Genomic DNA, 14761 nt, shown 5'->3' on the forward strand with positions numbered 1-14761 from the left:
TCATTGCTCAACACTGCCGTGCAGTGGCCTCTTGGAAAAGTGGCAGTTTGCACATTAACCGCAGAGAGTGGAATAAAGTGAGAACAGAATGGACGGATTCTATCAGGCTTGGACTCTTGACACTTATCACAGGAAGCTATTTAAATTGCCAGAACTCCCACGATTTCTGGTAGATTTTGTTTCAGTAGAACAAGATAGTCCATTTATTGTATTTCCATTGTTTTACTTTTTAGTTGGAAGACAAGTGGAAAGTTTTTTTGTTTGTTTGTTTTTTACTAATTTCTAGATTCTTTGAAAGCCATTAAGACTTGCTCATAAAAGCTTATCAGTTCAGTGTTGTGTAGACCGGGCCTCTTTTCACCCACTTCAAAAGGACAAGGCCAAATAAGTTTAGTTGACTCCTTTTATTACTTAACTCTTCAGTTCTGGATTTATAACTCGGCAGTCACTCCTGGGACAGCCCATTTTCTGTTTTTGTGCCTTGAGTAAGACAGAAGAACAATCGCAGAACATGATAATGGGTCTTAGTTGTATGATGAGGCAGGCCTGCATCTGACAGGCACACATGAGAGAATGATCTTTGGCACAATTCCACCGTAAGTTAAATATATACATATATATATTTATATATATATATATGAATTGAGATCATCGTTTTCATGAGATGTGACCAGCACACGTCTTCTATGGCACAATATCTTAGTGTGTGAGCGGGACCACATTTCCTTCGACTTCACAGTTAAGTTGTGTTTTTGGGCTGTTTGAGTCAATGTGGCTTCAGTCCTGGTGAGGTCAGATCTCAGTCACTGCACAATTTTATGGGATTATTCCCAATGATCCCCAGCTCGTAGAGGATGGACAGAGTGGCAAAGACGATGTAGCAGAAGAGAGAAACGAGTCCCAACTTCCAGTCCAACTTCCATCCGTTAATGTGAACGGATACAAAGAGGAAGACGATGGAAAGGAGGAGCGTGGCGGAAATGAAGACCAGTCCAGTGCTGTTGACCTCCACAGGGTTTTTGGTGTCCACAAAGACAGTTTTGATGAACCAAGGCAGGCCCAGGCACAGCATGTCGAAAACATTAGAGCCCACAATGTTGGACATGGCCATGTCAGCTTTCCCTGATAAACAGAAAACATGTTTACAGACTGGATTTAGTCATTTCTATAATGGCTGCTGGGAAAGTGAGTCAGCAAAGTGAATGAGTAATCAATAGTTCCCACTTAAATGTCTTTCAGCAAGAGCGCAGTGCCCAACTGTATGTAGAAGGAACTTAGGAAGCACATTATTCTTAATTTTGATAATCGTTTAGTTGTGGCTGACGTCAAAGTAAGGGCGACTGATTTACGAGGTAGAGCAGGTCGGCCACTAATCGGTAGATCGGTGGTTCAAACCCCGACTCCTCCTTTGGCAAAATAATGAACCCAAATTTGCTGTGAATGAGCATTTAAATTAGATCTTGATGAGCAGTTTGGCACCTTGTATGGCGAACTCTGCCATCAGTGTATGAACGTAGTGTAAATTGCTTTGAAAGTTTTTATAAATGGAAGTCCATTTTACCATCCTAAACTGTATTCAGGATGGCTGTGAATTGCAACTGATAAAACGTGACACTGATCTTTACCTTCTCTGGCCACCATCACACTGGCTACGGTGTCGGGTATACTGGTTCCAGCAGCAAGGAGAGTGAGTCCCATAACTGTTTCAGGGATGCCAAGGGTCTCGCCTGTGTAAACATAATACAAACCCACAATCAAAGTCCACGTCCAACAACATCAAGCTAGCTATGGGGGTGAGAACAGCAGCTGATCTTTACTGTAGCTATCGGGTTAATAAATAATCACCACTAGAGGGTTAATAAATAATCACTAGAGGCAAGGCTGTAGCAGGATTTTAGAAATACTGAGGTCACAAGACCAAATTCCACAAGCGGAAGAAAACCTAAGAAAACTTCAATAAGTCCTTAACTTAACTCTACAATGTGTACTTTTTAAGTACTGCAACTGTTTTCTTCTACATTGTGTGCTTGTAATTATGGTGAAGATGACTTACTTCCTTCCATTTTAATTTTATCGATTTGTTTTAGCCAAACTGCCAAATTAAGTATGTGTAATCTTTAAATCCTTTTAATGTCACATTAAACCACCGGAATTTCCAGACACATTACAGAGGACACGACCTAGCAGCTGTAACTCTGGTTGGAGGCCAGATATTTTGAACCAACATTCTCAATGGCACACTGTATGTTTGAGTTGTACCTGCTCAGTCCCATGCCTGCTCTTTCATAAGACTAAACTCTCCTTCCATGTGAGCCGGTCTGACGACTACGGGATAATAATCTCATTATGCTCCAGTAGACCTACCACCGTCACATGATGAAGATACCCCTTTTGGCCTGATCCTAGGTCAGTTTTATGTTCTTGGACCAGTGCCTGTGGGTACGTCTGTACGTACACAGAGGGCTCACATGACTGTTTCCTTAAGGGTGAAGCAGGCTGTAATCCTGGTTATGAACATGGCCCACTGGAGCTACAATAACCCCCCTCTTAACTTTCCAGAACAATGGCATCTCAGGAATTAGCCAGCAGACCCAACATGTGATGCTACTCTGCAAATCTGACATTTTTTCTCACAAGTTTCAAACACTTGTGATCACCAAAGGCTCTATAACGTGATGCGTGAGATTTACACCTGCAACTAAACAGAAAACACTGACAGAATAACAGAAAGTTAAAACACTGATCTCACCGACAACAGTGACCATCCACACCATTATGTATGTGAAAGCTGAGATCCAGACCGCTGACATGAGGAAGGTTATCATGAACCATCCCTTCCAGAACCTTCTCCTGCAGTCAGGGATGGTCAGGAAAAGCAGAGTGATGATGGGCAGAGACAGAACCCAGAGGATCCGCTTCAGGTCGCTCTCCGGCACGGCAAACACACTTTTATGCTCTGCTGGAACGCAAGCAGACGAACATGTTATGAGCGGATTTGGAACGCGTCATACTGTAAAACAGTGCACTAAGAAGACATGCGTTTTACCTTCAGGAATCTCGTTGAGGCCATGCAGGCTGAGGGACAGGTGAGAGTATCCCGAGTCGTCCTGGAAGATCCCGCTGTCTGTCCTGGAGCGACTGTGAACTCGCAGACTGGTTTCGTCGCTCCAGCCCATCAGAGGCTGCGTCTCAGTCTTCTCACCTGATCCTTTACCCAGACAGGTGCAGCAAGGGCTCAGCTTCCTCAGGACAAACTCACTGATGCGAAGGTCAAAGCACAGGACCACGATGTAGACGGCATAGACCAGCATTAGACACGCAGCGTCATACCTGTAAACAAAACATTTTGAGCCCTGACATTCGTTCGTCACCTTGGGGACAGATGTGAGTGGTGAATAAAATCCCAAGACTTGCTTCAGCGAATGGAACTTGGCCAACATGTGATAACATCTGAGCTTCAAGTTCAATTTGCTGAAGAGGGCGGTCAAAAGCTCTGGTAATATCTAATCAAATTCACCTTGCTTTTAGAAGATAATCCACGGAAAACATGCAGTTTGTAAATGACCTCAAAAAGTGTCTGGAGCAGATTTTTTAAAATATATTTTAAATCGTGGAAATCAATAGATTGAAGGTGCTATATACGATATTGGGAGCATTTCTACTGCCTCACAACGTCTCGACATAGCGGCGGCTAAACCGGCGGCTCGCAGCTAACATTGCTAACAGTGTTTACCTCAGGGGGAACCCGAGGGTGGGTGCTAAGCTTCTGTGACAACGCCATTACAGCTGTTACAGCAGCATTGCAGCAGCCATGAGCTGCCGTGCACGACTATGCACTAAAAGCACACGCGGTCGGGCCGGCTATGTCAACAAGAAACGGAGAAGCTAGGATTACAACACACACAGAGGGAGAGTGACTTCATCCTCTGCTCCGGTAGATTTACTTAACTTAACTATATTTTAACATAGCAAATAGTTGTTTGCTTCTATATTAATGCTCTGAATGTTAAATTTAGCATCTTTGAGGGGATTACTTTGGCAGTTGTTCCTAAAAAAAATGGTCTTGCTTCTATTACTAGGCCTCTTCCTCACACCAATATATTGTGTTTCGTCATGTTTTTGGTTACTATTTAGTACAGTTTGGTTTTGATATATATTTTAAAAATGTGGTTCCAATTTTATGAAACTCCATATCTTGACAATAGAAAAGCTGTGCTCTTTTTAAGCTAATACTGTGTCTCACTGTGCTATCACCAAAAGTAAGTCATACACGTGGAAATCTTTCATAAACAAGGACTGCTACTAGTGCTGTGTTTATGATGTGATATTGTCTTATTTAAGGAACATTTATTGCGCTGTACTGTTAATGTAATAAATGTCAGTGAGTCACAGTACTGTACTGTTCGTACTTGTTTGGAAATCAGTTTTCATTTGTTCTTTTTAGTGTCACAAGATGCAATAAATAGCTGTATCTGACTTCGGCTTTTACGGCCACCTTACATGTAGGTGCTGTAAGGTCTGAAGATCAACCAGATCTTGATGTGCACTTAAACTCACCAGTACACCTTGTTATCAGAAATGATGGCAATAACAGCAGAAACACTGATGGCATATGCCAGGCAGTCCCTGAACAGTGGCCAACAGGTGAGGCGCCCTGCCTAATAAAGGAGACAAAAATACATGTTGTATAAGCTTATACAACACAGCGCACAATGATTATTCCGCTTTGACCCAGTAAAGGTGCCGCTCTTACATGTAGTTAACCTTTGCGAGTGTGTGAGTGTGTCATAATGTACCAAAGGGGCCAAGAGTCCACATGCTGCGCAGATTCCTAGCAGGTTGTAGACCGCTGATCCCAAAATGGTGCTGACCCCGATGTCTCCCTTTGTCACAAACACACCTGACACAAATAAAGGCACGTCTTAGCTTTGAGGACAGGGACAATGTGGAAGCATTGAGGGAAAAGGAAGAGGACATGTCTGGAGAGCAAATAAAGAGCTGAGAGGACGTCCTAATCAAAGGCCACAGTCAATTTCTATTCCCAAAGGGTGGCGGAGTCACAGTACATCGGGTTGTGAGGGGACACAGTGACAGTGACCACGCATGCTGGTGTCACCATCAACATTGTTGTAAATAGTAATGCATAATCACCCAGAAAGGCTGTGACCAGTTCAGGTGCAGAACTCCCAGCTGCCATAAATGTGGCTCCTGCTACATCCTGAGACAGTCCCAGGCCTGAGAGAGACACATGAAACACCAAGAGTACGTGACAATTTACATGGTGTGTACGAAATAATAGAAACACCTGATTATACACAGTCCAATGCAACAATAGCACAAACAACCTCTAATACGACCAGGCAAGGACAACTGATGCTTCATGCATGTAATATGTATTTTAGGGCTACGTCTGAAATACAGTAACTTATTCATTGAAAAAAAAAAAAGACAGATTCATAGATTATGAAATAATTGTTAGTTCATTTTAATGGAAACACCACAACCACAGCCTGGTTAAAGTTATTTCCTTTTATTAAAATCCAACTAAAAACACTGTTCAATCAGTTAAACAAACTGACTTTTACTAAATCTGTCCACATATTTAGAGAGGCTTTTTCTTAAGAGCCCTACAATATCTGTGCACCCTAATCCTTTGCCTGTAGTAGTAATCTTGTAAACCCTCATTATTCCCATAATCACAGTATATCACAACATTACAGTTCATGTGACGATGCAATGCAATGATGTGCTACTCACGGTCACTGATCACTTCTAAGGAAGGCAGAAAGTAATCGTCGCAGATTATTGCGACAGCCAGAAGCATGTAGAAAATAAGCATGAAATAAATAACGAGGCCTCCATCCTTCCTCTCCTGCACCGTGAAGAAGCCGTCAGGAAACTCGGAGGACTGTGATGGGATGCATTCCGTCTCATTCTCTGAAACAGCAGGACACACACACACACACACGTCACCGACAAACAAACCAGCCTGTTGATGGAGCAGCCTACTGCTCCGAGATTGTTTGAGCGCTTAATGGCAGTTACACGGTATTTTCATGCCAATAAGACATGAGGATTACAGAGCAAACACTGTCACAGTTTCTGAACCACAAATGATCACTCACACTTTGTAAAAACACCAAACTGTGACATTTGTAATGACACACTAGACAGATTAGAATAATGAAACAAATGTATTTAAAATGTTGGAAGATTTAAAAACACACAATAAGAAAATAAGCTAAATCACACACAATGATGATTCTTACCAAGAGCCCGACGCACCCTGGTAGAATGGGTTTCCTGAGCTGTTTTTGCTGTGAATGATACAAGATGAACCGTGCAATATAAAAATATTACGAATCCTAAAAAGTAAGGGATAAAATCTCTCCTCTTTTTCTGCAGAGCTGCAGGCCTAATCTTATTCATGGTCACTGGAGTCAATACAGGGAAACTAGCAAGTATTCCAAGGAGTCATATGTCTCTTTACTCTATAACAAGCTTGCAAAAAAAAGGTTAAATGTCGGCTGAAGCTGCTTGTAGGCGCTGCATCTAAAACTACGCTACGACTACAAGCTGCAGAGAGAGATTATTGGGGCGAGAAAGCATCTTTTAAGGTCTGGGCTACCAAGAATGGGGGGGGGGGGGATCACGAGTTGCAGTCATTCCAGTCGACTTGAACACGCTCCAGCCCTGAGGCACGTCAGGGGTGCAGCCATTCATGATGAAACCCACTTTAACACACGTCTTTGATTGTGGGAAAGTACTTTCTTTTCTTTCTGGTATATGCCTGTATGGTATGTAGAGAGCTCTGCAGGTCAGACAGCAGCGCTTTGATGCTTATGAGTTATACTTTACCTTCATGTTCATGGCTACAAAGAGATATTAACTACCAAAAAAGTATATTTTTATTTTTGGTATAGCCCTCTGACAAGGTTTAGCAAATGCCATCATTTTCAGTCACTATAAAACGAGGAATAAATACAACAATATAGTATATGTGTGTGACAAAGAGATCGGCGCTCACACGCCCATCTGTAGATCTATGTCAATATAGATGAATAGAGATGTATTGGTTTCGGGGTTAGAACTGTAACGAATCACATTTAGCATTCTTTTTACTGTGACGTCTTAAGTTATTAAAAAAATAGTAATTAATAAAAAAAAGAGGAAAAGATATGAAATATCTTAAGTAAGTTACTTGCTGCATTTTAAGCGATATCCAATACAGACTAGAATAAAAAGTAAAGTAAAAAAGATTGCAGGGTACATTTTTTATATAATTCACCCGTTTAAATTATATATTTCAATTTAGGCATTTAGGCTCCGTTGAGTGACAGGTGGGTGCCGCTAGCTACCTGGACCCGCCTCAATTCCACCGACGATCCACCTTTGCCCATTTTTGGGGGGAGAGGCTGTAACGTCATTACCAAGATGGCGACGGACGGAACCACCCGGCCAAAACCAAATTCAAACTTCACAAACACACCGGCTCTTCAGAAACCAACGGTTGACGTCACTGCAACTGTGTCCACGTTGTATACAGTCCACGTTAAACAGTTTGCATCGATTCATTTAAGCAGTCATTTTAATCCACCACCAGGCCCGCGCGCCAAGTGACCAAAATCAAACACACCTAGGACGTCGCGTGAGCCACAGGCGTATGCGGGGTCCAGCTAACACGCACACAATTAACATGCTCGCATATGCTCCGGCGGAGACACGAGCGTTTACCGAGGAACTTCTACCACCCTTATATTGGGTCAGAGAGACTGAGTGGACTGGTAACAGGCCTACTGGGACAGAGAGGCCAGGGTGGACTGGTTGTATTGTGCACTATGAATATTGAGGAGGCCTTCGCTGTGGACGAGACTCGCAGTCAGACAGGTGAACATGTTCACACTCATTCATAAACAGTAACACACACACACACTCACTCGTCAACCTCAACGCACTGTACGTATGCTTGTGTGTGCGCACGCGCTCAGGTGTGCACCTGCCTGTGGGGTCCTTTTTATTTCAAGTTAATTGTCTGACTTTTTTCAGGTTGATTATTATGAGTCTGTTTGTGCAGGCTGCAGCACCATAGTGTGGCCTAACTGTGCCTTTTACTTAGATCACATAATTCCGTTATAAAGGCCAAACATATGTTCTTCACCCTCCTTACCCTTTTTATACGTTTTACTTTTATATATCGCCTACATTTTTTATTTTATAGAACTCTTTCCAACCCTGCATGGTTTATAATCTATAACAATACAGATGTAACATTACAGTTAGACTACACATGTATGAATACTCAAACTATAGGCTTGAACTAACTTATATTACAACTCTTATTATAGGCTACACCCATCAAGTGGACTCTGGGACAGAAAAGGGGTGTGACGGGGTCTGGGGCTTGTTTGGACATGTCCCACGTTGCCCCCACACAGACCACTGAACATGTGTGCTCAGGAGACATTAAACAGACGGACGGTCTGTCTTCACTGCAGAGACAGAGCTTCAAAACAAGTCGTAAGTGTCTTTCCTTATTTCTTTGTCAGTTTCCCTGCACTAAACTGATACGATTGCATGTTTTACACTAGTAGCAGGTTATAATGTCCTCGAGATTGCCAAATGTTTAATTCCTTAAAAGTCTTCTTAGCATTTTGATGATATTAGAAGGGCCAGCCTGAACCCCATTAGGCTGCACGTGCTTCTTTTGTTATGATGGAGGACGTTTAGTCAAAACAGTGTTGTTTACTGTCAAATGATGACGTAAACATTGAGTAAATGGCGCCCCTGTGTGGTATATTTTGGTTGGTTTCATGGCTTTTTTAAAACACTTGCGAGTCACCTTGTAGTTTGGCTACTTTTTGATATTAAGGAAATGTGTAGCTGTGTGTGACCATCTTGGATGTTATGGAGATCCTAAGTGTTTATAAATATATGACATTATTAAATAAATAATCATATAAATTCAGACACAAATATCTATGAAATTGTGAAACAAACATTTTTTAAACTTTAATTCTCAAAACTCTATTTCATCTTGCTTCTTTTCACAATAACTGTTTATTATTTTATATTTGATTCCAGCAGTTTCAACTTTTCACTAAGTGGAGGACATCAGAAAATCTGATTATTTAAAATGTTTTGGCGGCTAAAATATACTGTATATTTGTCTGTATTAATTCATAAGCTTATCTATTTAATAATACCTTATATATTAATTTAGTATTCAGCATATAACATATGCACTCTGCATAAGATGTGACTTCAGTTTTCTAATTACATTTATTTTGTGGTATTTTTATATGTTGGCCTATTTTTTATCACCAGCCTACAATATGGATTGCTACTAAAATGACACGTATATTTGGGACGAAATGGTCTGTATTCATGACATAGACTTACATCACATATTATATCAGCTCTCATTATCAGTGTATCGGCCTGGATGTTTTGGTGAGTATCACAGTTATTGTCTTTGACCAGGAGATGTCAGCATTGAAGCAGAAGACGTTCACGTGTATCATTTAGGATATCTTGAAAATGTGATTCCTAAAGTCACACCATTACAGTACAATGTTTAAACACCAAAACACAACATTTTTCTCTGCGGTTAATATGGTATTAATGGGGTTCACATTGTGCTTTACTTTCTGATGTGTCGAGGTAATTATTTCAGTTTCAGGAATTTTAAGGGTCATAGCAGCACCATGAACTGTGGGTTTGCAGCCATACTAAGAATAAATACCTGGCTCTTTTTTTATTTACAGATGTTTGTCCCACTGAGATCAATTATGTAATAGCACATTCTAGTCAGGACAGTGCTGTGTGTGTGTGTGTGTGTGTGTGTGTGTGTGTGTGTGTGTGTGTGTGTGTGTGTGTGTGTGTGTGTGTGTGTGTGTGTGTGTGTGTGTGTGTGTGTGTGTGTGTGTGTGCGCGCGCGCGCGCGCGCGCGGGGCTTTCACTTGAAAGAAGATACAATGGAAACTCGGCAATACTCTATTCGTCTCAGTTGTCACTGGTATGTTAGCTGTGTAGAATAAAGCTCCTTAAGTGCTTCGAGGTATCCAAACACAAACATTATTATATAATCTGTGTGATTTAAAGGTCACATTTATAATGTGTGTGTTTGTTAAAGTGTGTGGCAGAAGCATACTGTCTGTCTTTCAGAGTAAATTACCACAAGAAGAGTATGACTTGTCAGTTTGGTTTTCACAACAGTGACCTCAGGCACAGAAATAGGGGAAGGAAACGAGATAAACTAGAACAACTGGTTGAGTTGCTGTGCTCATCGTTACACAAGGGAAACATAGCAGCTTTTATTAGTTCCACAGGATTGTTCCGTGTTATTGACCTATGTCCGTGAAATCTTATCATTTGCTTATCGCGTCTTGCCTTCTCGCAGGTTGTTCAGTGGCTCTCGAAACTGCACAGGTCTGTGTGTTTTGTGCACTTTTACTTGTTGAATACCAGCACCCTGCCCTCTATACGAGGAGTGCTCAGTGTTCAAGGTTCAGGAAGATAACGAGAGGTGAGTGGCTGACGCATAGCTCGTGTTGTGTTACCAAAGGCTCATATCAGATTACAGTAGACAGCAGCTTGGATGAAACCATAGCCGCAGTCAGACCGCTGTTGCTCGAACAAACCAGGAACTGGGACTAACAAAGCAGTTTTGAAGAAGCGAAAGACGCGAACAAAGGGCTGTTGTTTTTAAGACGAGCGTTACCATGGGTAAGACACAACACTGTCTGCTGCTTTTGCTGTGTTTGTCAGGGCTTGTTCACTATTCAGCTGCCTTGGTGTTTTGGACAGCCATGGTGGAAATAAGCTACGAGAAAAGCAACAACGAGACTGTGGACAAATACTGTGACTGTGGGGTGTACGGTCGTAACTCTCTCCTGGAGAAAGCCTCGGGTGTTGTTACGCTTCCCAAGGGAGACCCCAAAGGCTGTGGCTCAGATCCAGTCTACAATCGCAATTCCAGCAGCCCACCTTGGATAGCCCTGGTAAAAAGGGGCAACTGCACCTTCAGTGAGAAGATCAACGCTGCCAAACGTCAAGGAGCAGCTGGTGTGGTTGTGTATAATGTGGACGGCAGTGGCAACAGCACCACTCACATGGCACACTCGGATGCAACCGGTATTGTGGCTATCATGATTGGCAACTTTCAGGGCATGGAGATTGTGCAGTTGGTGATCAATGGGACAGATGTGAGGATGCTTATTGATTTAGGCAGCCCTCATGGACCCTGGATGGACACATACTGGCTTTACTTCCTGTCCATCGCCTTCTTCATCGTGACGGCCGCCTCCATCGCCTACTTTGTGTTTATCTCTGCGAACCGTCTCTACAGTCTGAACGCGCACAGGCGCACCGAGAGGAAGCTGAAATCGGAGGCCAAGAAAGCGATTGGGCGTCTGCAAGTGCGCAAACTCAAGACGGGGGATGAGGAAACCACCTCTGAATCCCATATGTGTGCCGTGTGCATCGAGTCCTACAAGGCAGGGGAAGTGGTGACGGTGCTAACATGCGACCACATCTTCCACAAAGCCTGCATCGAGCCCTGGCTGCTGCAGAGGCGGACCTGCCCCATGTGTAAGTGCGACATCCTGAAGGCCCTGGGGGTTGACGAGGAAACAAAAGAGAGCCTTTCCGCCGAGTCACCACCGGAGGTCACTGTGATCACAGTGACGGGAGGAGATCCCATATACGAGGTGCCACTGACTGACCCAGCGAGCCCTGACCCGGAGAGTCATCAGCATCGCTATGACAACGGGGCCTTCGAGGGAGACTCGATGGCCGGGAGAAGATGAACAACAGCAACAAACCAAGACACAGGCAAACCGCCTGTTCTTTACATATATATGTTTCTGGGATACGCTGAACCAGCACAAATGGAATTAAGCTATCATCTTCCAACAGGAGATGCTGGCTGAAATAGATTATCAAATACAATTCCAAGGATTTTAATTGTTAATGGACCTTGTGTAATTAGCTTGGATGGCACTACCTTCCCTCTGTGTTGGTGTGTAAACTATGGGGTGTGTTCATAACGTGACCTTTTAGATGGTTAGAATAGATTTTAAAAAACCGAGTAGTCGTGAGGTGATGCCAGTGTCAAATTTCTGCTTAGTGGACTCACCAGCTCGACACTGGTCAGGGAGGAAGAGCAGTAGAGTATTTGAATATCTGTTTGAAATCTGGGCCACATTTCCTCCCAACAAAAAGCTCGCATTGCTCACAGTCCCTCACAATTGACTATTGTTTTTGTTTTTGTTTTAACTCAGAGCAGAATTTATTTCTCTTAATTCACCAGATTTGAATAATTTGACTTTTTTTCTGCTCTTTTTAAATTGGAGTGTGTTTTTCTATTTTCGTTGTCAGGCTGGATATACAAACACACCCTTATGAACACACCCTTAACAGGAAATGCAGCGTGACGCACCTTGCACGAGGATGAGTGTAAAACATCACCTGAGGGGCTGAAACTCTTCTAAAACGTGTTTTGTAGGAACTTGTTTGCCACGTATGAAAAAAGAATGTTCCAGTCCTTAATCATTTGTCAGCCTCTAGCTACTTTTATGAATGTGGCAATGCAATAAATGTCATAAGAACTGTTGATGATATGCCTCCCAAAAATCTTATCTTGACTGTTGGTTAGGGGGAAATAAATTGTATGTGTAATGGATTTTGAAATGACATATATTGAGATTTATTTGTCAATCTTGTCAAGTCCTATCTGTAGATAAAATACATAATTAATGTATAGCCATTTCCCTTCTCGAAACAGCTGATCACGTGCAAGCACAAACAGTTGTTCTTGAATTGGTCTTCCAGGACTTTCCTTTGAATTATTTGGAATGGTGTTTATTCAATTCCAGTGGTCTACCTCTGAACTCTCACATGGCTAAATTGTGGAACATGTTTAAGATTAGTGCAATTCCCAGATTTAGTGTGTCCCTCAGTAGATGATAAACCTAAAGAATTGTTTCATGTCTTTGTTTGCTGGTGGGAATATGCTGATAATGGCAACAAATATATTTTTCTATATTGGATCATTTTCACTGCTGTTTTACAGATTCTAGAAGTCTTAAATTGTTCTGTAAAAATTAACATTACTTTCTGTATTAAATCACATTGATGCTTATTAGAGTGCAATAAATCCCTCAAAATGAGGCCTAATTTACGAGCATGTATCATTTTTAAGAATGGTGTTTCTGCATGTGTGTGTGTGTGTGTTTGTGGAGGGGAAATACATGGTTGTGCACGAGTGTGAATGTGCAGGTGTATTACACTCCATCAGGCGGGTCAGTGTGTAGGTAGTGTCTCACTTTCAGAGTTATGGTCTCGTTCCCAATAACTGTGGGAGAGGAGTGAAACTGTAATTACTTCTGCACAGGTGGGAGCCGATCCGCACACACCTTGAGCTTGAGCTGGATAATCATTTTATCACATAAGTAGGGCCTGACCGAGCAAGCAGAGATATGCAGCTGTACGGCAATGGAATGGAAATCTTTTTTTTTTTTATTATCCTTCCATTGTGTCTGCAGCCCACAGTAAAGTATGCAATGGAAGTGCAGGACTTCTTTTGAAGTTTTGTCCGTCAGGACTTTAGGCTTGTGTGAACAGCTGATTGTGACCACTTGAAATGAAGTAATGTCCACTTGTGACTCATCAGCACAGATTATGTCTTTAGTGTAAATTGAGCAGTTCAACCAAAGCAGGATTTTTATTCTCTGATTTTTTTCAGTCTGAAAGAATCCAATATTTCACAGGTGAAAAGCTAAATCAGAAAAAGATATATATGCGCCTCTAATACTGAATTCTTCATTTTTTGACTCGGGACCCCTTGGGAGGTCCCGACCCCCATGATGGGAACCGATGCTGTCCTGTCACACTCCTTACTTATTGCATTTTATTTCATTTATTTACTCTGAGTCATCCGCTATATTTTAGATTTCTAATATTAACTTGTGTGTCAAGGTGCCTTGCCTTCAGTTTATCTAGGTCTGAGGCCCCTATGGTCAGAGGCAGTGGTCCCATTGGCATGCTTGGTAATTTATCCCCGCTATGATGGCCCTTCAATGTGTTTTTTTTAAAATAATAATTTTCATTTTAACATCCTGTCAAGTGGGGCTGCAAGGTGGTGTGGTGGTTAGCACCCGGGCTAGACGGGCCCCCTTGTCAGCGTGGGTTCTCCCCAGGTTCTCCGGCACGGTCCGAAGACATGCAGGATGATTGATGACTCTAAATTGCCCGTAGGTGTGGATGTGAGCATGAATGGTTGTCTCTCTCTAAAGGTCCCTGCGATAGTCTGGCGACCTGTCCGGGGTGGGATCAGCTCCAGACCCCCCGTGACCCTGAACAGGATAAGCGGTTAAAGATATTGGATGCATGGAACCTGTCAAGTCTCAAATTCTCTCCGAGGTGCCCAAGGACTGAAGGATTTATCACAGAGTTTTTAAAAGTCTGTGTATGTGTGTATGGGGTCGAGGCACGTGAGGGCGGATATGGTTAAAGGTGTAGAGGCTGAAGCAGGAACACAAACGGGACACGAGTCGAGGGCAGAAGTTTCTTTTATTGAAAGCGCTGCAGTCTGGAGCCCAGAGCTGAGTCCTGGTGTTCCCTCTCCCCTCCGAGAGCAGTGTGCTCTGGATTTCAGGCCAGCGCTGTGAGCTCAGCATTCATAGGTCAGATGGTTATAGTGGTATCACAGCGAGACAGAGAATCAATACTGAACTAACTGGCCAGGCTGGGAACAACTGGC

At 42.6% G+C, this 14761-nt stretch overlaps 2 protein-coding genes across 2 annotated transcripts; one reads left to right on the plus strand and one right to left on the minus strand.

The window, feature by feature from the left end:
• Positions 1-412: 412 nt before the first annotated feature.
• Positions 413-6429, minus strand: slc24a5 (solute carrier family 24 member 5; the record flags this gene model as incomplete). The annotated part of the gene is made up of 9 exons (XM_079175620.1): positions 413-1122; positions 1626-1727; positions 2750-2959; positions 3047-3330; positions 4558-4658; positions 4797-4900; positions 5152-5235; positions 5758-5937; positions 6270-6429. 9 exons carry the CDS (start codon positions 6427-6429, stop codon positions 800-802), a joined length of 1548 nt encoding a protein of 515 aa, XP_079031746.1. The 3' UTR covers positions 413-799.
• Positions 6430-10331: 3902 nt separating this feature from the next.
• LOC306707409 (RING finger protein 148-like) lies at positions 10332-13181 on the plus strand. Its single transcript, XM_079174859.1, has one exon. It carries the CDS (start codon positions 10722-10724, stop codon positions 11805-11807), a length of 1086 nt encoding a protein of 361 aa, XP_079030985.1. The 5' UTR covers positions 10332-10721; the 3' UTR covers positions 11808-13181.
• Positions 13182-14761: the final 1580 nt, after the last annotated feature.

This window comes from Pholis gunnellus, assembly GCF_910591455.1.
Source record: "Pholis gunnellus genome assembly, chromosome: 1".
NCBI lineage: Eukaryota > Metazoa > Chordata > Actinopteri > Perciformes > Pholidae > Pholis > Pholis gunnellus.